Below are 21,781 nucleotides of genomic sequence, written 5' to 3' on the forward strand. Positions count from 1 at the left end.
CTCCCGCTCTTTTTCCATCTCACTCGCGCTCGCTTTGAAATTTCGATTTCGGCCGAATGAAAATAATCATGAGTAGAAAAAAAACAATTAAATAAAACAAAACAACAACCTCGAACGCATAAAACAACTCGCATAAACTCATTGCCCTGCGATGAAGAAGTGACATTTTGACTTTCTGTTTCGCCGTTCCACGCACTGCATCGTAAGAGATGTTCGATGCCCACGACGGACATCTTTGCAAGGCGGGGGAAAATTAAATACATAGGCGGAACTGTTTATCATCGGAAGCAAAGTGATAGCCATCTTAAAGCATGCACAACTACGAATTATGCTGCAGCTGGAAGATGCATCAAAATTACACTTCGAGTTTATTGCAATATTGAACATTATCCTTAAAAGGCTGGCCCTCAAGCTTTTCTTATCTAATCTTAAACTAACAAAATCCAATTCCGGTTCTGTTGCGAATTAATTCAACATAGAAACACTGAATAAGCCCTTCATTTATCCTAGCAGTTATAATATTTCACGACGATTGCATTACAACAATTGATATTCAGCAGCAAAGTTGTTTTCGACAAAAATATTTCCTCTTTCACCCGGGACATCCGGGCCTTTTAAGAATACAAACATTACGTAAGGGAAACCCTTACCCGAGTTAGGAATGTCAATCGACTAAAAAAGAGATTACGCTGCATTGCCAATCAAACCAAATTATGTTACTTGGGCTTAATTCGGTAGGGGCACACTCCAGAAAATGAAAAGTTATGAGATGTAATTTTATAATATGGAAAAAAAAGGAAACAATTATCAAAACATTGTCAATTTAGCTAAAATCTCAAAATTATTGATTGATTATTGATCGTCGTCAACTAAAATGTATTATTATTACATTTGTAATGTTCTTCTTCTTCTTGGAGTAACAACCTTGTTATTCATGCCTGCCCACTAAGGACATACGAGACTTTTTTTACCCTATGTGTACGTGGATAGTCAGTGCTCTCGTGCAGGGGAGGGTCCGGTCTCGGTTGGGATTCCAACCTACGTCGATTAGGTGGTAAGCCCCGACGATTTGTAAAGTTACAATATACAGATTTCGTTCTTCGTGTGAAGTCAACGCAATGCTTCCATGAGTGTATAAAATTACATACACTTAGGCGAGACGTTTGATTAGAGTGTTAACCATTTCTTGATTGAAATATACGCCCGAATGTATGCAGTTCGATGGCTTGCGTACGAAAAAATTTAAAATTTTAGATTGATTTTGAACTTACTTGTTTGAACAATAAAGAAAGAAAAGAAGTAAAGAAAAATTTCTTCGAATTGAAATTAAATACTAACCAGCAGAACCAGCAGGAAGAGGAGAATCTGGGCCGGGCCTCATTTACCCTTCAACCCTTTGGGTAAAGTTAAATAAATTTTCTTAAAGTTAAAGATAAATAAGTTTTCTTAAAAATAATATTTCGGTAAACATATTGCAGATTTCACTCACCTCAACAGATTGTTACTAACTTTTTTACCAGCAAACCAAATCACAGGAGAGCATGTGAAGTCATTTGACCAGAGAAGGCTTGAATATTTTTTATCAATCTTGTTATCATTGGGAAAGAACAAACACACGACCAGATTTGCATAATTTTCAGTTATGCTAGAAATTATAGGTAGCATATTTCGTTTATCATTTATTTCTAGTTCTTAAAAGCAGTGTAACCCGTGTAGTCTACCGTTGGTGTGCAGAGGTCGCGGGAGTCAATTAGGCGAAAAGGGAAGAAAATGCAGACTGTGTTGCATCATACACGGTCGTATCGAAGCCGAGAGTTCTCACAACGTTGTCGATCCAGGATCGGAACAGAATCACATTGGTATACACGCCGGGGATGGCATCGTGGCAACCGATACCCCACGCTACACTGCCAACCTGGGCGTACCGGTTGTCGCTGGCCGCACCGATCGGGCACACGAGTGGTGCGCCACCGTCTCCCTCGCACGTATCCACACCACGTTCTCCGCCGGCACACAGGAACGTCTGATGCAGCCGGAAGCGGTTAGAAAGACGGGTAGCCTGAAGCTGCCGTTCGCAGGTGGACGAAGCCACGAGTCCCAATGGGACCTTCTTCATGATGACACTGTACTTGCCCGCCTTACCGAACTGGCTCTTTCCCCAGCCGCTGGCAAAGCAGTCGGTGCGACGCGTGTCAAAGTTAACCGGCGGCAAACAGACCACGTTGATGTGATCTGCCAACTGGATCGGTTGATCGAGCTCGAGCACGGCGATATCGTTGGCAAGGCTACGCGGATTAAAGTCCGGATGACTGTTTACACGCGTAACGGCACGCTCCTGATACGGTAGGCGCTCCTTGGTCGTCTGCGTATCCCACTCGCCGGCGCGGATCTTAAGCTGGCCCTTGCGGAAACCTTGGACGCAGTGTGCACCGGTAAGAACGAGATTCGGATGGATCAGCGAGCCTCCACAGCTGCTACTACCATCGGCCGTCTTTACGATGGCTACTGTCCATGGGAACTCGCCGAATCCGGCTTCGTTGTTCTACAAAAACCAGAAAAATATAAATTTAATAAATAATCTACAGATTCCTCAGGACCTTGATAATTGATTCAACAATTCAACTCACAAAGTTTCCAGTTAAAGTAAAATCGATGCCACCGATGTTGCGCAGTCCACAACCACGCGGCCGACCGACCGGAAGTTCACCGGGAGTATTGTTCATTGGCACGACCAGGGAATCGGCATCCCGGCAGCACACATCCAGCACATCTTGACAGCTGTCCGGATTGTAGCTAAAATGCAAGAAGTAAAACCATTAGTCCAGGTAAAATGTACTCAGAAGTGAGTCCAATACGTACTTTACGTTAATCTCGTTAAACTTGTTCTGCTCGGCAAACTCGGGCTCCGGCTGGCAGGTGAAGTACGGCACACAGGTACACCGTTCACCCTGCGCGGTCAAAAGTGTCTGCGGGCGCACGGTGGGCAGCAGCGCATCCAGAGGATCCTGTGAGCCAGCCTGTACCGCCCCGTCACCCTCGCCGACGCGATTGGCAAAGTTCAGGATGGTATCGTTCTCGGGGAAGAAGATCTTATCGATCGGCTGCTGGGCCGTAACGATCGCTACGATCGTTAGCGTGGCCAGCAGGACTTTGTTGCTGACGAACATAGTGCTAGAGTGGCAAGTGATGCTGAAACGTGAGAGCAAAAAAAAGGTAAATTAATGACACATAAAACAAACGCCCGGGACTTGAAAACGTCAGACCAAAGGTTACATAAGCGTCGGAGAAGAAACCAAAGCATTGGAAAAGGATTCCACCATGACTTTAGTATTGCCGTCAGAGATCCCCAAGAAGTGTGTTTCCCCGTATCTAAGCTTTGTTTGTTGAAGTGTTTTGTTGATTTTACATTTTCCGGCCGACCCTCAATAAGGCATGGGAAAAGTAAACATGACGATGCCGGTGGAGACGGCCGAAGTCAAGCGAAACTACAGTGGGGATCTCCCGGAGCTTCGATTTGAGATGTTTGTTGAATAAAGAATATCTTCTTAGTAAGACAAAGCGGAACGGATGCTGCTGCTAACAATTATTTTGTTGCGTCAATAACTCAATCGTACTATAAATTGGGACGAACAGGTTTACAGTTTTAGCAATGTTGTGAGTAAGTTTAATTGGTTATTAACCATTTATCCAATAAGAAATGATTTAATTGTTTCTCAATTGCATAAGTAGTTGGTTATATAACATCCTATATGCCTTCCCTACTCTTTTCATATTGTTCTTTTTCCTTTAACCACAATCTTTCTTAATTTTCTTCTTTCGTAACCTAAATAACTAGAAAGTAAATCATGACGTATCAACCGTAGCTAGGTTTCCAAACGCTCCAAGTGTTGTGTGCACCGGCATGACCTTGCGATAAGAGGTTCGCAGTCTGGCTGTTTGTACCATTCGAAAACGGTTTCGGGCTGGCGGCTTTTCTTCACCTTCGACAATTCGACAGGGCAAACGCGTGCCCTCGTTAAAACCAGTCCTGTAAGCAGGAGGTCTACAGTCGAGGGTAACTGATAGATAAAGGAACAGGATTGTACGGTCATTAGAAGACAGCGTATCATTGAAGCGATCCCTCGCCTAATATTTTTAGATATGATCAGTGAAAATTTTTGGTTATATCTGAAAACAAACCAAATCTTGTATAAATTACCATATTGGCTTTAATCATATTTTGTCTGTAGCCACAGAAGTTTACCGGGCCATTTAACATCGTTTGGAGTTTGCCGACCTCTACAACAACAACAAAAACCCCGGCAATGTGGAAGCGCAAAAACCCAAGGATGTCCTTCGGAACGGTGGTTACGTACGTTTGCTTCACCTGAACGCCAACGATAAAGTTAGTTAATTGCATCGGGGTGAAACGCCGCCGAGCGATGATGCAAGACTTTTGGCCAAGTGATTGCGGAACACATCTTTTGTTTTGCAGAAATAAAACAGCGGTTTCGGAGGTAGACTCGTCAGTCTAAAGTAACTTAGCGTTTGTAGTAAAAGTTAAGTAAGAAAAAGCCAAAAGTAAATAGAAAAACATCCATCAAGTGGTTCTGAGGGAAGTTGATAACCCGTACGATTGAACATACCCGAAAACAGACAGCAACAGCTAGAAACTCCAACGGTTCTGGTCCGGTCAACCGTGAAAACCAAGAACCGGATTCGTATCGTATCAAAAGTAATAACACACGTACACACACACTCTGTTACAAACCTGCTGGATGCTTCAGGACCGCTGAGTTAGGACGCTCGACCGAATCGCTACGCTGCCGGTACGAAACTGATGCCGCGGATCTCGGTTTCAGCTTCGAAAACCTGCGATCGCGAGCGAATGAACGAACTCGCGATCGCCGATGGGCTGTAGTGGTGGTAGAATTCGAGAAGATCGCCGTCGATCGCGGTGGTGGTGGCTCGAATAAACACCCCGCAGAGTGTGGCTGATTAATGGCATTGTAGGACGTGGTAATGGAGTCACTGATCTGGCCGCAACAAAACCTCGGGAAGTCGGATCGTGGCAAGGTGACAGAACCTGAAACCAGTTTCTTCTTGAACTGCCTAATGCACGAGAATTAAAACAAGAAGTAACACAGGACCGGTCTCGCAAGTGCCTTGGAGGATTAAAGATGTCTTCATCCGAGCCCCAATGTGTGTGTGTGAGCGGGCTGCAGGAACCTTGGCAATGCCCTCGAAGGCTCCAATCATAACCGACGCTTCTTGGTAGTAAACAAAAAAAACAAGTGTTAGTAGTAGTCGAAACTAGAGCAATGGAGCTACCGATCAGGAGGCGTAGTGGTAGTACACTAAATAGTAGAATAGTGTGCGCCACGGAAATGACCGGTTCTTATGTCATGAGCAGACGTGTGAGACGTCTCGCTCAAGTGGGGAATTTTGTTTGTTTGTTTAAACTCGCGGTGCTTGGCATCTTTCGATCATGCATTCCTGCTCCGATTCGCACAAGATCGACAATCAGACTGCTCCAGCCTGTCTGGGATTTCCCGAACGAACGGCGTGTGATTGAAACGCAAATCTAGTAGATTTTTATCCGACTGTTGCCCCTCTGAAACAACTTTCAACGTGCGGACCCCGTCAACACGTGGGAAACCCCGTCGTAAACTGCTTTGCTTATTCGCCAATCCATAATCATTCAATGCTATGTGAACTGAACCAGTACGATATTCTTTCCGTTTTCCACAAAAATCCATCCGTTCTAATTCATATCAATTTTCAATCGACCATGACACAAAAACTGGCAACCTTCCTTATGTTTTTTTTTTGTTTTTGGGGATATTTTAGGATAATTTAATTTTTCTGTTCAAACCCAAACGAAATTGACTTGCTGATTTTAGTTTATTTATTTTTATTAAAAAATTATTATTTTCAAACATTTTATCTGAGTAATAAATGCTTTATACCACATATAGCTGCAATAGATTTAACCTGGATTGAATTTTGACATTTTGTTGTTATTCGTTGTATTGTTCTATTTTTCTTTTTTTTCTGTATATCATAATGCCATCCATTAGTATTGTTTCAACAGCTAGAAACTGAAATTAACGACAATAAACAATCCACAATGCAGCAATGCACAAGATAGACTATCTGTAAATAAAGATCATAAAAATTAGAAATTCTCCAATTCGCTTATTTTAAATTTCTCATAAATTAAAACCTATGTAAAATACCCTCTTAATCTACGGTGTAGAACGCAGGATCGACGTTGAGCATGTTGAGCTTGTTCACGATCCAAGGCAGCATGACCGCAACATCGACGTACACCCCGGGAATGCTCTCATCACCACACCCAATACCCCACGCCACGATGCCAGCCTGATAGTAGGAGGTCTCCGATCCGGCCACCGAACACACGAGGGCCGCTCCACCGTCGCCGGAACAAACATCCGCATCTTTCTTTCCACCGGCGCACAGGAACGTACTATGCAGCCTAAACTTCTGACTTAACCGGGTCTTGCGCAGTGCCTCCTGGCACTTTGCAGAGTCGACGATCGGTAGGGATACACGCTTTAGGATGTGTTGATAGACGCCATCTTTTCCAAATCGATCCTTTCCCCAGCCACCGGTAATGCACTCCTCTCCGGTCGCTGGACGAACGCCCGGTGGTGGAAGACACACCGTTTGGACGTTTTCGGCCGCTTGGAAGGGTTTTTGTAGCACAAGAAGGGCCACATTGTTATGGTGGTGCTTGTTGTATCGCTCGTGAACTATAACTTCCTTCACCGGCGAGGTCTGATGCGGAAGTACCTCACTCTCGGTCCGGGTATCCCATTCACCGGCTCGAACTACCAAGTCTGTGGCCGTCCGATTGACGACACAGTGGGCCACTGTAAGCGCAACGTTCGGTGCTACTAACGAGGCAACACATGTATACACTTCCTTTGCCTCAAAGTCGAAGATTGTTTGCAATTCCAGAACTAACAACGTCCACGGGAATTCACCTAAGGCGGGATTTTTAAACTGAAGAGTTTCACAACATTACTACAGAGAGCTTCCTTACCGAATTCCGCTTCTTGCACCTTTCCTCCACCGAGCCGGAACCCAACCCCATCTGGATTGCGTTTTCCACAGGACGCAAACTTTTGCTCGTGCGTCGCTGTCTGGTGTGGCTCTTCGATGATCAAATCAGGTGGACAACACAGGTCCAGATAGTGCGTACAGTTGCCCACGACCGTCGAGTCTTTTTGCCCGATGCGCAAGTCCACATCCGGTGCCGGGTCGTCTTCGTCCGTAAGGCAATAATCCCGTCGGACACACCGTCCACTGCAGTTCTGTTTTGGAAACGTATACCGATGCGAATAAAGTATTAACCTGGGTCACATGGAGTCAATCGTCCAAAAAGTACCTGTGCGTTGACTCCTAACGCCACAAGCCATACTATGGCCAAAGCTTCCACCACGACTAAATTCATCACGACGACTGACTCTCTGTGCATGTCGTATGAGATAACAGAGCAACTGGTGAGATACTTACTCAATTGAAACGTTTATTATTTAAACAAAATCACACGTCTTCACGAAGACAATTGCAACACTCTAACGAATCTCGAGAATCCCAAACAGTCTCGCTATAGTCAAACCAATCAAGCAAACCCAACCTCAAGCAAGTGGGGAAGCCCTCGGAAACAGCTAATGGTTCCATGAACGATTTCGTTTAGGACAAATAAGTAAGACGCTTACGCGTTTCTTTAGCCACATGTGGGATTGCAAATATAAGCACCACAATTCTTTTCCTTTTAGCACTACTAATTTAAGCACCTCAATTCTTCTTCCGTTTAGCACATAATTCTTTTTCTTTTAGCTCACCACCAGACGGAAATAAATCAGAAAAAAATGAGTATCAACATAGGCGTTTTTTGTAGATTTTAAATATATGCGCAAGAAGTGACCATGGCATATTAAACGTTACGGTTTGATAACCCACCCTAAAAAAACAAATCAGCCATGAAACTCTTGATAACCTTTTCCTAGGAGCGCTTGTGATGGGGCATGTTTTGTGACGAAGTAGTAGCTTCAAAATTGGTTTTGTTGGAATCATTGTTACTTGTCGTTTTACCACTTGGCTTTAAGACTCCATTTTTTTAATTAAAAGTTTTGATTCTAAATGCGGTTTTCAAGAGGAGCATAAGCAAGAGAGAAGACCAAGGAGGGCAAATAACGGGTTTCGTACTAATACAGGAATGAATGTTGTGACGCAAGTACACAAATGCGATTCTAACGGTTTCGGAAATTGCAGTCAAGACTAAAACATACATTCTTTGGTCTGACCGGAATCGAATTCAACGGCTACGATAGTTGAATCATTTAAAGCTTTTCATATCGTTAGAAATTGGGAAAAATGCTGCATGCATTTTCACCTTTAAATTCTAATAATAGAATAAATTACCAAATTATAATATGGCAATAAAATTGATTTTCTAAGTATTCATTATTCTTCACGCGCCCTAGATTATAAATAAGATAACGTCTTCACAATTTCAAGCTACAACTATCTTGCATTTATGAGTTAGCTTTAATAACTTGTATTCGCCACTTCTATGCACTCGTTTATAAAACACTTTACGAATACGAAAATTCAATTTGTAATGGTTGTTATTGTAATTTTTGGAAAATTCATTCCAATTTTGGATAAGAATAGGAATAGGAATTGTCGGGGGTCCGCGACAGCCGAGCGGTAGCGCCGGTTAGAAAATCGGCCCATGAGCGCCGGTGCTCACCACCTCGACGGCGTGGGTTCGAATCCCAACAGAGACCGGACCCTCCCCTGTACGAGAGGACTGACTATCCACGTACTACAACAGGGAAACAAGTCTCGTAAGCCCTTAACGGGCAGGCATGACCAAGAGGTCGTTACGCCAAGAAGAAGAAGGAATAGGAATTAGAAGAGGTTAGTGTGTAACCTTCAGCGATTTCGGATGAAGATTGAATTTGGAGAACCTAACTTGGTTTGATTATTTTTAATGAGCCAACTCGCTGTTGATGATTTACAGTGTTTATTTTTTGAATTTTAGATAAATTAGAACACATTGTACGACATTACTAGCATACTCTCCTAAGCCACGGTGTAGAACGCAGGATCGACGCTGAGTGAGTTGAGATTTTCCACGATCCAGGAACGCGTGTTTGCAACATCGACGTACACCCCGGGAATGCTCTCATCACCACACCCAATTCCCCACGCCACGATGCCCGCCTGATAGTAGGAGGTCTCCGATCCGGCTACCGAACACACGAGGGCCGCTCCACCGTCGCCGGAGCAAACGTCCGCATCTTTCTTTCCGCCGGCGCACAGGAACGTACTATGCAGCTTATACTTCTGTCCTAAGCGTGTCTTGCGTAGCGCTTCCTGGCACTTGGCAGAGTCGACGATCGGTAGGGACACACGTTTCAGAATTTGTTGGTAGATGCCTTCCTTCCCGAACCGATCCTTTCCCCAGCCACCGGTAATGCACTCCTCTCCGGTCGCTGGACGAACGCTCGGTGGCGGAAGACACACCGTTTGGACATTTTCGGCCGCCTGGAAGGGATTCTTTAGCACAAGCAGGGCCACATCGTTGTGGTGATGCTTGTTGTATTTCTCGTGCACTATAACCTCCTTTACCGGTGAGGTCTGGTACGGAAGTACCTCACTCTCGGTCCGGGTGTCCCATTCACCGGCTCGAACTACCAAGTCAGTCGCCGTCCGATTGACGACACAGTGAGCCACTGTGAGCGCGACGTTCGGTGCTACTAGCGAACCAACACAGACGTAAACTTCCTTTGCCTCAAAGTCGAAGAGTGTCTGCAACTCCAGCACTAACAACGACCAAGGGAATTCACCTAAAGATGGAATTTAAATGTGAGACAATTTTAGACGAAGGTTTCACAATATCAAAGTAAGTCTGGAGTTTTTTTACCAAATTCCGCTTCTTCCACCTTTCCTCCACCGAGCCGGAAACCGACTCCATCCGGATTGCGTTGGCCGCAAGGTCGAAACTTTTCCTCCTGCCGAGGCGGAGGCTCTTCGATGACCATATCAAGTGGACAACATAGATCCAGATAGTGACTGCAGTTGCCTATGACCTCCGAGTCCTCTTGTCCAACGCGCAAGTCCACATCCGGTGGCGGGTCATCGTCGTCCGTCTCACAGTTATTCCGGGGAACGCATCGTCCGGTGCAGACCTAATTGGAAAAATGTGTAGACCATTGTGAATGCTTAAGCACAACTCGTCTAACTCGTTGGGACCTCGTCGATGGTTACCTGCGCGTTAACTCCTAATGCATCCAGCCATACGACGGCCAAAACGCCTACCACGAGTAACTTCATCCCAACAACCGAGTTCGTATGCACGTCCTGCTAGACTGCTCAAGAGATACTGTTGGGAGTAGCTCAGGTTCTGGCTATCTTGAAACAACAACAATTATTATTAAAAAAAAAATCACACATCTCACAATCTTCACGACGACAACCACAACAGTATGGTGAACCAACGGAGCACGGCATCGGACAGATACTACTACAATCGAGACAATCGCATCGGTGAATCCGGTGGGTATACCCAGGGTAGGAAACGGTTCGTCTGCGGCGCAATGAGAATATGGGTAGACGCTGGTGGAATGGGTTCGAATGGAACTGGTTTTCGCTGAAATCGGTCGCTGAGATTGGGCTGTTTCGAGACCCTCGTGAGAGGTACGTGCTAATCTTCAAACTGCCAAAACGCGTCGGGACAGTTTCGAATGGAAAGTGGTCTCGGAAGGAATATTGGGACTTTCTTTCAACCCACCGATGCCTTCCAAAATATGTACGAATTATTACTTTTCGTGAATGTTGAATTTCTCTTGACGATTTCCCAAAAGCCAATCAATAATGAACATGCAAACACGTGCCTATATGGCTAGCGACTGCCCAGTGTGTCACCTACCGTTGGAAACCTGTTCCACGAAGGTATTGTGTTACCAGGTGATAAGTTTAAAATCTATTCAACGATATTTAATACTTCTACACTTCGCAAGACGTGTCGCGAGTGTCGACGACTCGGTTGTCGAAGATCATATTCCAATCGTCTTCTGCGCGCGGCCTCGCGGTCTTATATCCTGCAGAAACGGGTTTTTTTTGCAGCGAGATGCTAAACTCCGTTTCATTGACTTGATAAACACGTTTCGTGGTGCTGTTTGGTTATATCTTTGACATACCCCGTATATGAAAATAAAAATTAACAGCCTTAAGACAACTCGACTGTTTATTGTTGGCTTGAATCATCTTGTTCGAATCACTTCCCTCGTTGGACATCTGTTATCGAGGACCATGAACTTTTCAGATGCCCAAAACCTCCTCCGTTTAGGTTAAAAACATTTAAATAAATTTGTCAAAACACAATAGACAACACAATAGGTCGATATTATTTTCTCTGTGTTTAAAACTTTTCCGATGCTATTTCACTGTGTACTTTTTTACTCTATGATGTTTTTCTCCGTATTTCTTATTGACGGTGTTACTTGTCTTTAATAAATTGTTAAAACTTTTAATTAGTTATTTTTGAGTTATATAATATTTTAAGAAATCTGTAATCAAATTTTTAATTGATTTTAAAATTGCTTGACATTAACGAATTCAAAATAACACATTTATAACGATACGATCCTCCACGTGTTGGAAAAATTAACATAATTTATTTATAAATGTTGTTTATTTAGCTAAACAGATGATACACTTTTGAACAAGTTCTATTGGCACCTGCCATCCACCGGACATATGAGCGTTTCAAGGGACGCGACTCACAGTTACAATACAATAAACAATATTTCTCTACGATCTGAATACAATTTCATCCTTCGGGATTATCCAGTTTCTAGAAGAACCGGTTTTAGAAGGATGCAACGTGCGACGAATTCAGATTTGATATCAGTTGAGTCCTCCCTTTCCGAAATCTCTCGAAGAAGAAAGATGCTCTCGATGCATTTCAATTCATTGCAAATCCGGTTCGATGGACAAGGGACATTAACGTGGACCTGTGGTGACCTTTGCGAGTGCAGTTTTTATCGACAGCATGGTAGCAGCTAAACAACATCGCAGACCGGTTATGCTCTAGTGGTTTTGACTTCGTAAGCTCTAGTGATAGCTATTCGAAATGACTTACGGATGACGGATAGTCAAGCAATCAAGTTGGCACAGAAATTATAGACATTCCTGTTCGGGATGGGTTCTCCCACCGAAAGGGGGTATGTTCGTGGAGCTCGTGCTTTTTAGGAATATTTACTCTCACTCTCGGATCCGCAGCTTTGAGCGTACGTTACGTAATGGTTTTCTGGTGGATGGTACGAATTTCTGCCCATCTCGTACCAAGCACAACTAGTAGCGAAGACCCAGTCGGGGTTTCGCTCGTACAGTCTCTCCGCGTCTTAGTTGGAACTAAGAAGGTTTAACAAACTCACCCCCGTTTCAGTGCCACGTGTTTTCGGCAGCAAGGTAGACCACAATTTCAAGGACCTTGTACAGCGTATGTTGTGGATCATGAATCATTTGGAACGTAGGATTGTGTGGCTTGTACTTGTGACCATCGTATTGAGTCTGTCGAGGGACGTGGTGGGCTGTAGTTGTGTGCCGGAAGCATTATGTCCTGCACCGGACGTTGACCTACGGCTTGTTGATAGTGCGGAAGAATGTCCTTTGGGGTCAGTTTGTTGCGATGTACCGGTAGAAGAACCTCCAGTGAAGGATAACGAGGTCAACGCCGATTTGTTTTGTGATGGAGAGTGTGTCCCAGTTGATGATGGAACTGCGAGTGACGAATACGACGAGTATGGCACAGACTTAATTGATATAAGATTTGAGACAGATTCTAGATGTCTCGCTGGTTTTACCTGCCGCAAGGTACCACCCACCAAAGCTCCCGTGTGCAAGGGAACTTGTGTACCGAAGAGTATGTGTACAATGTTTAAAATGGCCACACAAAATGGTGGATGTACCGGCGAGGACGTGTGCTGTAGTATGGACCGTACTTCGTGGATGGGACTCATTAATGGGATAAACGAAATGGAGTTTAACCAGAGTAGTAAAACATCATCACAGGAAGAACGTTGCATTTGGCGTACGGAAGCAGATGGGAGTCGGGTCCCTCCGTGGCTAGTGTCTATATGGGCTCGTATGGAAATCATTCCTGGAATAACGACCGATCAGTTCGTTTGTGCCGGTGCACTTCTGGATCCTCAGTTTGTGTTAACTCTTGCCAGTTGTGTAAAAGATCTTACTGTGGAAGATCTTTTTGTGAACATTGGAGACTATGATCTAGCAAGTCGATCTTCCCTTCGGATGAGTAACGTAAGCTAGCGCATTTCGGCCAAGGAGCAGTCTTCTAATCGCAACCTTTACCGTTCCTCGCAGATTTATTCGATTGGTGAGAAGACCATTCACGAAGACTACGACCCTACGCGGCCTCTTATCCGCAATGCTGCTCTTCTCAGACTAGCTGATTCTGCTCGACAGGGATACTGTAACGTATCGCTCGCCAAAACTAAGGACGATGGCCACGATAGCATGCAGTGTCACATCGTCGGTTGGAATAGGGAGCTTCTAGCTTCGAAAAAGACAGGACTACCGCGACAGTACAAGACGCGGGTTGAAAGTTTCAATGAGGACCTGTTCTGCGCTCCAGGTACTATCTGTCTACATCCCGAGGGCACCGAATGCGAGAGCTCGGCATTGAACGGATCACCGGTGATTTGTGATGAAAACAAACCGATGTCGAAAGGCTGGTCGTTGAAAGGATTATTGGTGGGCAACTGCACCGCTGTTACCGTGGATAATCTTGGTCCGTGGGTTGAGCATCAACAAACACCAGGCTTCGTTCAGGTATCGAAACCAACTGATCCATCTCGACAGTATCTTCCCCCGATGTAGACCAGTATCGCGTTGTACAGCGTATTGTGTAAAATATCTATTAAATTCATCAATTCTATTTTCAAAACAAAACTAAGAAGGTAATAGAAATAAAATTTACAAGTATGGGATAATTGATGTTTTTATAAGAGTGTTATTGTTTTGAAACGTCATTTTCCGGTTAAGTTTGTATCAGCAACAAATTCTCGGAATTGTTTACATTCATACGTTACGAAGGTATAGGTGGGGTTTTCTCAATAATATATTTAGTGAACCATACAAGGTCTAAAAAAGCACCCTACGAATAAATACCACAATTGAAAAAAATAAATTTTCTCACTAGTTTTCAGGGTCAGTATTTGAAAAACATTTTATTACCACTAATTACAAATATTTGCCAAGCTGCATGCCCGTTGTACGCTTCATTCTCTCCCAAAAAGCTCTAATGGCTCACAACCATTCCGTTTACGGAGTGTAGACGTAGTCACGGGCCAGAATGCTGCGGTCCACCAATGCTTTGTCGATCCATTCGCGGAAGTACTGCACATTGCCGTACACGCCGGGGATACCATGTTCACCACAGCCGATACCCCACGCTACAATACCAGCCTGATAGTAGTAGTCTGGGGCGCCCGAAATCGGGCAAACGAGCGGCGATCCACCGTCTCCACGGCACGTGTCCTGGCCGGCGACACCTCCTGCGCACATGAAGCTCGGATGCAGTATAAACCGCTTGCCGAGTCGAGTCGTGCGGAGCGAATCTTGACACTGCTTGTTGGCGACAACCGGGAGCTCCACCTTCTTAAGGATCACCTGGTATTTACCCTCCTTGCCGAAGATGTTCTTGCCCCAGCCGGAGGCGAAACACTTGCTCAGATCAAACGAGTGTCCCTTCGGAGGCAGGCAAATCGGCTGCACGTTCGCGGCCAGTAGGAACGGTTCGGTGAGGATCAGCAGGGCGACGTCGTTAGCCAGCGAAGCTTTGTTGAACTGTTCGTGCGTGATGATCTCGGCAACGCGGCGATCCTGGTGCGCGTACAGCTCATCGCGCGTCTGGGTGTCCCACTCGCCAGCACGGATCAGCAGCTGATCCTTCTGCTTGTTGTACACACAGTGGGCCGCCGTCAGGACCACGTTCGGGGCAATCAGCGATGCGCCACACTCGTACACATTAAGACTGCTGTCAGCTACCCGCTCCTCGCGCAGTACCGCCAACATCCACGGGAACTCACCGTACTCCGATTCGCCGTTCACGTTACCAGTAATGCGGAATCCAAGTCCTTTGGCGTTACGCAAACCACATTTCGGGCTGGCCTTACCAGGAACTGGCACCGGAGGTGCGGGTGTTGTAAGAACCGACAGTGGTGGCTCTTCGATAACGTCCGGCTTCTCGCAGCAGGTGTTCAGGAAGTGCGGACACTCCGACTCCTCCTCCGGATCTTCACCGACACGAATGTCGATAATTCCAGCCCCATCGGTGATGATTTGGTTGCTGCTACATAGATAATACTGGACGCACTCGCCTTGGCAAGTCTAGGAAAAACGAAACCGGCACCAATCGGTGGATCGTTAGGCCTTGAAGATTCGATGCGTCAGGAGTGATTGTAAACCTACCGGTTGACGTGCGGCTGGTGGTGCCGTGCTCAGTGTGACGGCCGGAGCAGGGGTACTATCCGGAATAGTATTTTTGTTTTCCGTCAAGTTGTACAGCGACAGATATAGGTCATCGAGCGAATCCTGGGCTGCTACCAGACACCCGAGGGATGCTACCAATGCACACAGCACGACCGTTCGTGAAAACATGTTGTTTTTATTTTCACCTCAGGAAGAAATCTGTGAACAACGTTAAATGTGATAATTTGTAAATATAAATGTAAACAGTGAAAGTGTAATGCTAAGATAAGATCATTCCCATCCCATTGCATTTTGCTGAATGATATAAGATTTACATGATGTGTGTTCTTATCCCGAGCTCTCTCGTTTGACTCCCTCAGCTAAAAGTTTCACTTTTATGAGATCGCTCCTATTTTATTACCATATTTAAAAAAACTATCTAGGACTGTGAAACTTTTGAAAGGTTGAAATAAACACTTTCTAAAACACCAAAATCGACAAAAAGTTGCCACTCTACCATGTTCCTCCATCTTGGACCACTTTTCCCAATCAGTGCACTCTTGAGACCTTTGCTTTTAATGAACTTTTAAAGATCCTTCCCTCCCAGGCCCCATCTTCTTCACACGTTCACACTAACACGCACAGATAATAACATATACGTAAACAATCGCGGACCAATTGTCCTTCGGCGATTAGAGGCAGCCTATGATGCCTTGGAGTATTAGAGGTATTTGTCAGTAATTATCACCAAAACGAATACTCACCAAAATGGGTCGAAGCTGATAGCGAGACGAAGGGGAAAAATAAAAATGCCAGAAAAGCAGCGAGGCAAAGCCGGCTGGCCCGGTGCCTTCAGTGGGGGTTTTTTTCCGGTAACGATGCGAAAAACGCGATCGCGTGCGACACCGTTCAGAGTTGGGACGCAATTGAGCTACGCGTTGCCACGATCGTATGGATTTAAAGCCTCACTGTATAGCGTGAGTGAGATGCTAATGCACGTCGGGATGGCGAAGGCAGGGTTTATGCCTGTCGTAGTGTGACCATCCGGCGGTTGTGATCGGTCTCGATGATCGTAAACACGTCTGAGGATGGTAGTGGAAGACGGTGGATGGTTGAGATACAGGCCCCGGAGCCCGTGAATGTTCAAAACCGGATTGTAAGCAGCGATAAGGTCGAACCGGCCAGCAATCCCGTGCAGCTAAAAAGCCTCCATCGAGAGATTAGGTAAAATCCCCCCGGTAGGAAGCGAGAATGTTGAGAGAATGAGTCTGTCCAGCTTGATGTTTGTCGAAGTCCGAGGACAGGTTTTTGTTGTCACCGTAGAATAAGAATCCACGTCCGATAACCCCGAGATAACGCCTGTCCCAAATTTTGAAACGGTTTAGACTTTCATAATCGCACTTCGTTCTTCCTCGCTGCATTTAGGCTTTGGGACAAAAGTGGTTTAAAAATCCACTCGTCCTGTAGCGGTGCTCGGAGTAATATGGCATTCAGACAATTTACGTGAACTGTATTAATTTGAAGCATTAACGCAAACAAAAGGTAGAAAAAATCATATATTCAACAGAAATTCATCAGTTTCAAAATTCGTTGAAATTGCAAGAGCTTTTAGTTTTCTTATCAAAATACAACAATCAAACTGTAGTTGTGATGATTTTTTAACAGTATACGAACTAAATCGTAGAAATATTACTTATCCGATATTCAAGAACATCAAAGGCATCAATTGTTTATGATTATTTAATTTGTTTGTGATTGAGAGTTTAATCATAACCATTTTTGTACAAAAATATGGAAATTTCTTTGTCAGGTGTAGCAGGCCTCACTACACTCTACACGGTCAACTATACTAGTTTAATATTATTCAAGGTGGTTGTGTAATGTTCGTGGAAAATCCAACCAAGACCAATCCTTCACCACTGGTTGCTGCACAAAATGTAAAAACAAGCATAGATGATAATTGAATTCTTGAATAAATAAAGATGAGGAAAAGATCAAAACACCTCCCCGTTCCACCCTCCCATCCATTGTAGGTTTGTTATGATTGTTAATTTATTCAACCCTGGTAAATGATATGTTCAAACTGGTTTTTTTGTTATTTTTCTCGTTAAGCTTGTCTCTCTTTTTAAACAGGCGCTACATTTTTATGTTAGGAAAGCCGGATTTCCCTGCACACGTTAAAAACAAACAGCAGGACTTCTGCAGTCTAGACAAAGAACTAATAACCTGGCTGGAAATCCAGTGATACAAACTTCCCCTTGGTGGTTTATTGCGAATCGGACCGATGCGAAGTGCCATTCACGTCCGGTGTGCGGCGAGGTTGATAATTGTGCTACGATCCAAAGATGGAGCGATGGCGATCGCGAGGTGCAATAATTCGATCGTCTGTTTGCTTCGCCTGAAGGTTGCACGGAAGATGCTACAGTCGTATTTCGGAAGAAACCTAGCGCGATGGGAAGATGACCGTGAAGATGACCGTCCGAACAACCTCGCCGGGGCCAGTCAAACGAGTTTTCTGATGTACACGGCGCACAAAAGGGGATTTTACCTGCCTTTGGGAAGGAGAAGTTAAAACATACATACCGCCACAGAAAACAAGTTGAAAGACAAACAGCCATGGTTGCAAATGAATAGTAATTTACTATTTCTCTCTTTCTTTTGCATGTATGCAAATGTTGAAACAAGTACAATAGAGTGTAAGCATTCGTTTCGAAGGAAGAAGGTTTTATTTTGTTTACTTTTCGTTTTAAAATTATCATCACCACGATGTGCAACGGAGCGGAGCCAGGTTCAGCGGGTCGCTGTTTCGTCGCACTGATAATCGGCCAGGGAGCACGAAAGCATCGCCATTGCCATCGTCCGTTTGCACGTCAATGTTGTTATTAGAGTAAAAGCATTTATAATTGGTGGCAAGATGGGCCCGGGCGTCTAAGGCGTGTAGCTGTCGGTGCCGAAGTTGCGCTGCTTCATATGCTGATCGATCCAGCCGCGGAACTTGGCCACGTTCGCGTACACGCCGGGGATTCCGTTCTCGCCGCAACCAATACCCCACGCAACCAGGCCCGTCTGGTAGTAGTGGTGCTGTTTGCCGTTCGGGATGGGGCACACCAGCGGCGACCCACCGTCACCCTTGCACGTGTCCTTGCCGGGAACACCGCCGGCGCAGAGGAAGCTCTTGTGCAGATTGAACTTGGGACCAAGTCGCGTCGTACGCAATGCCGTCTGACACTGGTCGTACGGGACGACCGGTAGGTCGATCTTCTTCAGGATTACCTGGTAGGTGCCGGCCTTGCCGAACACATCCTTGCCCCAGCCGGACGCGAAGCATGTCGCGTGATCGAACACCAAGTCCTGCGGCGGCAGGCAAACCGTCTGGATACCCTCGTTCAGCTGGAGCGGCGAGTCCAGGAACAGCAGGGCGACATCGTTGTGCAGGCCACCCTTGTAGTAGTCCGGATGGACGACGACCTCGACCACCGACCGATCCTGATGCGGGTAGATTTCGTTCTTCGTCTGCGTGTCCCACTCGCCGGCACGTACCTTCAGCTGGGCCGGCTGCTTGTTCTGCACGCAGTGTGCCCCCGTCAGCACGACCTGGCTGTGGATGAGCGAACCGCCGCACTGGTAGACATTCTCGCGCACCTGCTCGAGCACCTTCTCTGTCTTGAGGATCGCCACCATCCACGGGAACTCGCCGTACTCGGCCTCGCTGTCCTTGCCACCGGTGATGCGGAAACCGATGCCATCAACGTTGCGCTTACCGCATCGTACTGGCGGTTCTAGCGGCGGCACAGGGCTGATTCCAGTCACCGGTTGATCTGGCACTGGTGGCGGCTTAGCGGTTGTGTGGGTTGGATCGGGATATTCAATCTGCCAAACGGGGTTCAAACAGTCAAGCGGTGACATTAGCTAAGCCCCTTACCCGATGCTTGAAGCCTGACGATTTAGATACTTACAATATCTCCCTCGAAGCAACACTGCAGCAAGTAGTCCACGCACGGGTTATCATCGGAGAACCGGATGTCGATCAGTCCCTCACCGGTGGAGCTGGCGTTCGAGCAGAGGTACCGCTGGATGCACACCTGCTCATCACCGCATGGCCCACCCTGATGAAGATAGCACAAGTAACACAATTGATCATCCGCTCGCACGTCGGCCGCAATGTTCCCTCATGCTGGTTGGACCCAAGCTTACCTTTACGCCAACCGGCGGAGGCGGGGGAAGAGGTGCTGCCGTAGTCGTTGGTGCTCCGCCCTTGGCCGGGGGAGGTGTTGTGAAGGTTTGCAGGATCAGATCGTCCAAGCTCAGCTCGTCGCCAAAGGCCGCTGGAGAGATGGTGAGCAATGATGCCACCAGCATCACTGCCGTTTGTAGCCGCAACATGGCGTTCGCTTCGTATGTGCTCTTGGAAACCGTGCTGAATCGAGAATGAAGCACCCCGGGACCGTGTTAGTATGTTTTAAAACCGTTGAGCCGAAAGCCGAATGCCGAACTGAATCCCCGCAATCAACCGACCCGACCCCGACAGGAGACGTCACGTCGCGGTTGGTGGGGAGATTAAGGCGCCACACGCATACATTGGAGCCCGCGATCTCTACTGCAGTCGCGGCCGGTTGGAGCATACCGGACAGATCGCACTACGACCACGACGATCGGGCAAACAGGCGCAACCTCTCGCCAACAAACCAAACCCACCAACGATCGGACGCAGTGAGACGCTGAAACAAACAAAGCTAAACCTTCGTCACCATTTGAACGATTTGCCGAAAATGACAATACACCCTAACCGGTTCTACGGTCGATTCGCTTCGTAGCGCTAGCGACGGATCGCATCGCTAACTTTCGGCTGCGGTGCAAAGTGGTTGACCAAACGGTCTCCGCTTACCGATCCCCGGCCCATAACGCCGTATACTTTCGAAAGTATGAAATTGGCAGATCCAAGTCGAAACTCCAACAGTAGGAGAATGATGATGCACAAAATATGGTACATTTTGTGCTGGGATGGTTCGTTCTTTTCAGAATTGTATTTTGTACCTGACCACCACCAAACCGATGACCCGACAAACAAAATGGCCATCAAAAATCAATGCGTCGGAGGTGTTCAACCGGATTATAGCTTCATTACGAGAAGTCCAATCTAAAAAGGAAAAGTATGCGCTTTATCAAACTGCGCTTTAGGTATTTACCGTGCCGGCACGTGGTTTTTCCAAACACACCACCGCGGTGGTAAAACTAGTTTACGTAAGTGTCGGAAACCCCGGCCCTTGCCGGGGTTGATAAATGGTGGTCATGTACACCAGTTAGAAACCAGTTTATGATCGGTGTCCAACAACGCGAATAATCTCAATCGATTAACGGAATTCCACCAAGGTTCGGAATTGTTATCGCCCGTTTGTTCCCTTTTGTAACGCCCGACACACAGTTTACATTTTCTAAAAGTAACACACACACACACACCCACGAATTTCGTAGAGGGGCGGAAGTTGCAACGGCACGGTGCCAAACCTGTTCCAGCGTACACAGCTTCCGTGACAGCAAGCGAATGCTGTAGGGTTCGCAAACGACTAGGACACGCAGGACCGGACGCCAGGCGCATCTTTGGCCCAAGGGTTAACTATTTTAACGCACACACCAAAGCGGAGGGATCGTTAACCGCGTAGCGAATGCTAAAACGACGGAAGAGAGCAAAATATGATCTTGTATCCGCGTACTGGATGCTGATGGGTGGATCAAGCTGGGGATGCTCCTGTGCAGCTAGTAATTGAAGGATATGTGTTGTTGAACTCACACAAACTACTCATCCTGGTGTTATTAAATCAAGTGCTTGATGATATGTTTGGATTAGTTCCCATGCACACAATTTTATCCTGATCTCGTTAATCTCGATTCTAAAATGCTTGCCTCTATCTTTTCACACTCCAATTGAAAAAAAATCATAGAGATAAACTGCAGTAAAATAGTAAACAATACATATGGAATTTCACTATTTTTTTTGCACCAAGAACAGTCAAAGGAGATTCGCAAGATGTACGGAAGTTCTACGATTAATCGTTATATTATTCTTAGATGTTCTTATTCCTTTTGATTTGCCAAAGCTCTGTGTCAAAAGTTCATCCTGCTTTTACGGATTATGCTACCACATTCAAATGTACTACAGCGATAACAAACCGTGCGGTTCCTTTATTCACATTCAATAAAATATATTTAGCACGACTCCGAATTCGCTCGGGTAAATCCCAACGTTGGCCAGAGAAATCTGAACCCG

General features: G+C 45.9%; 5 protein-coding genes across 5 annotated transcripts; 1 reads left to right on the forward strand and 4 right to left on the reverse strand.

The window, feature by feature from the left end:
* Positions 1 to 1,630: 1,630 nt before the first annotated feature.
* LOC131286963 (phenoloxidase-activating factor 2) lies at positions 1,631 to 4,835 on the reverse strand. The gene is made up of 4 exons (XM_058315974.1): positions 4,751 to 4,835; positions 2,860 to 3,189; positions 2,628 to 2,793; positions 1,631 to 2,542 (listed from the first exon to the last, which is right to left on the reverse strand). Exons 2-4 carry the CDS (start codon positions 3,165 to 3,167, stop codon positions 1,751 to 1,753), a joined length of 1,266 nt encoding a protein of 421 aa, XP_058171957.1. The 5' UTR covers positions 3,168 to 3,189; positions 4,751 to 4,835; the 3' UTR covers positions 1,631 to 1,750.
* Positions 4,836 to 6,222: 1,387 nt separating this feature from the next.
* Positions 6,223 to 7,459, reverse strand: LOC131285842 (phenoloxidase-activating factor 2-like). The gene is made up of 3 exons (XM_058314697.1): positions 7,394 to 7,459; positions 7,049 to 7,319; positions 6,223 to 6,989 (listed from the first exon to the last, which is right to left on the reverse strand). The coding sequence occupies exons 1-3, from the start codon at positions 7,457 to 7,459 to the stop codon at positions 6,223 to 6,225; spliced, it is 1,104 nt and encodes a 367-aa protein (XP_058170680.1).
* A 1,640-nt stretch (positions 7,460 to 9,099) lies between these two features.
* LOC131285843 (phenoloxidase-activating factor 2-like) lies at positions 9,100 to 10,353 on the reverse strand. Its single transcript, XM_058314698.1, has 3 exons — positions 10,288 to 10,353; positions 9,944 to 10,208; positions 9,100 to 9,866 (listed from the first exon to the last, which is right to left on the reverse strand). Exons 1-3 carry the CDS (start codon positions 10,351 to 10,353, stop codon positions 9,100 to 9,102), a joined length of 1,098 nt encoding a protein of 365 aa, XP_058170681.1.
* A 2,184-nt stretch (positions 10,354 to 12,537) lies between these two features.
* On the forward strand, positions 12,538 to 13,923 carry LOC131285844 (uncharacterized). Its single transcript, XM_058314699.1, has 2 exons — positions 12,538 to 13,344; positions 13,408 to 13,923. The coding sequence occupies exons 1-2, from the start codon at positions 12,538 to 12,540 to the stop codon at positions 13,921 to 13,923; spliced, it is 1,323 nt and encodes a 440-aa protein (XP_058170682.1).
* Positions 13,924 to 14,245: 322 nt separating this feature from the next.
* On the reverse strand, positions 14,246 to 21,065 carry LOC131285845 (uncharacterized). Its single transcript, XM_058314700.1, has 7 exons — positions 20,974 to 21,065; positions 19,711 to 19,933; positions 19,473 to 19,622; positions 18,452 to 19,386; positions 16,486 to 16,598; positions 15,517 to 15,722; positions 14,246 to 15,435 (listed from the first exon to the last, which is right to left on the reverse strand). The coding sequence occupies exons 2-7, from the start codon at positions 19,897 to 19,899 to the stop codon at positions 14,368 to 14,370; spliced, it is 2,661 nt and encodes an 886-aa protein (XP_058170683.1). The 5' UTR covers positions 19,900 to 19,933; positions 20,974 to 21,065; the 3' UTR covers positions 14,246 to 14,367.
* Positions 21,066 to 21,781: the final 716 nt, after the last annotated feature.

Source organism: Anopheles ziemanni, chromosome 3 (assembly GCF_943734765.1).
Source record: "Anopheles ziemanni chromosome 3, idAnoZiCoDA_A2_x.2, whole genome shotgun sequence".
Lineage (NCBI taxonomy): Eukaryota > Metazoa > Arthropoda > Insecta > Diptera > Culicidae > Anopheles > Anopheles ziemanni.

Bases quoted from the DNA above. Each gene is read 5' to 3' on its own strand.
- LOC131285842 (XM_058314697.1), bottom strand. From the start codon at position 7,459: ATGAATTTAGTCGTGGTGGAAGCTTTGGCCATAGTATGGCTTGTGGCG. The intron at 7,320-7,393 runs GTACTTTTTGGA...TTTCCAAAACAG, and splicing joins CGTTAGGAGTCAACGCACAG to AACTGCAGTGGACGGTGTGT. The intron at 6,990-7,048 runs GTAAGGAAGCTC...ATCCCGCCTTAG, and splicing joins GGTGCAAGAAGCGGAATTCG to GTGAATTCCCGTGGACGTTG.
- LOC131285844 (XM_058314699.1), top strand. From the start codon at position 12,538: ATGAATCATTTGGAACGTAGGATTGTGTGGCTTGTACTTGTGACCATC. The intron at 13,345-13,407 runs GTAAGCTAGCGC...CGTTCCTCGCAG, and splicing joins CTTCCCTTCGGATGAGTAAC to ATTTATTCGATTGGTGAGAA.
- LOC131285845 (XM_058314700.1), bottom strand. From the start codon at position 19,899: ATGTTGCGGCTACAAACGGCAGTGATGCTGGTGGCATCATTGCTCACC. The intron at 19,387-19,472 runs GTAAGTATCTAA...CCCGTTTGGCAG, and splicing joins GTTGCTTCGAGGGAGATATT to ATTGAATATCCCGATCCAAC. The intron at 16,599-18,451 runs GCCTTAGACGCC...TACCATCCTCAG, and splicing joins TTCGGCACCGACAGCTACAC to ACGTGTTTACGATCATCGAG.
- LOC131286963 (XM_058315974.1), bottom strand. From the start codon at position 3,167: ATGTTCGTCAGCAACAAAGTCCTGCTGGCCACGCTAACGATCGTAGCG. The intron at 2,794-2,859 runs GTACGTATTGGA...CTTGCATTTTAG, and splicing joins TTTAACGAGATTAACGTAAA to CTACAATCCGGACAGCTGTC. The intron at 2,543-2,627 runs GTGAGTTGAATT...TGGTTTTTGTAG, and splicing joins TTACTTTAACTGGAAACTTT to AACAACGAAGCCGGATTCGG.
- LOC131285843 (XM_058314698.1), bottom strand. From the start codon at position 10,353: ATGAAGTTACTCGTGGTAGGCGTTTTGGCCGTCGTATGGCTGGATGCA. The intron at 10,209-10,287 runs GTAACCATCGAC...TTTTCCAATTAG, and splicing joins CATTAGGAGTTAACGCGCAG to GTCTGCACCGGACGATGCGT. The intron at 9,867-9,943 runs GTAAAAAAACTC...TTCCATCTTTAG, and splicing joins GGTGGAAGAAGCGGAATTTG to GTGAATTCCCTTGGTCGTTG.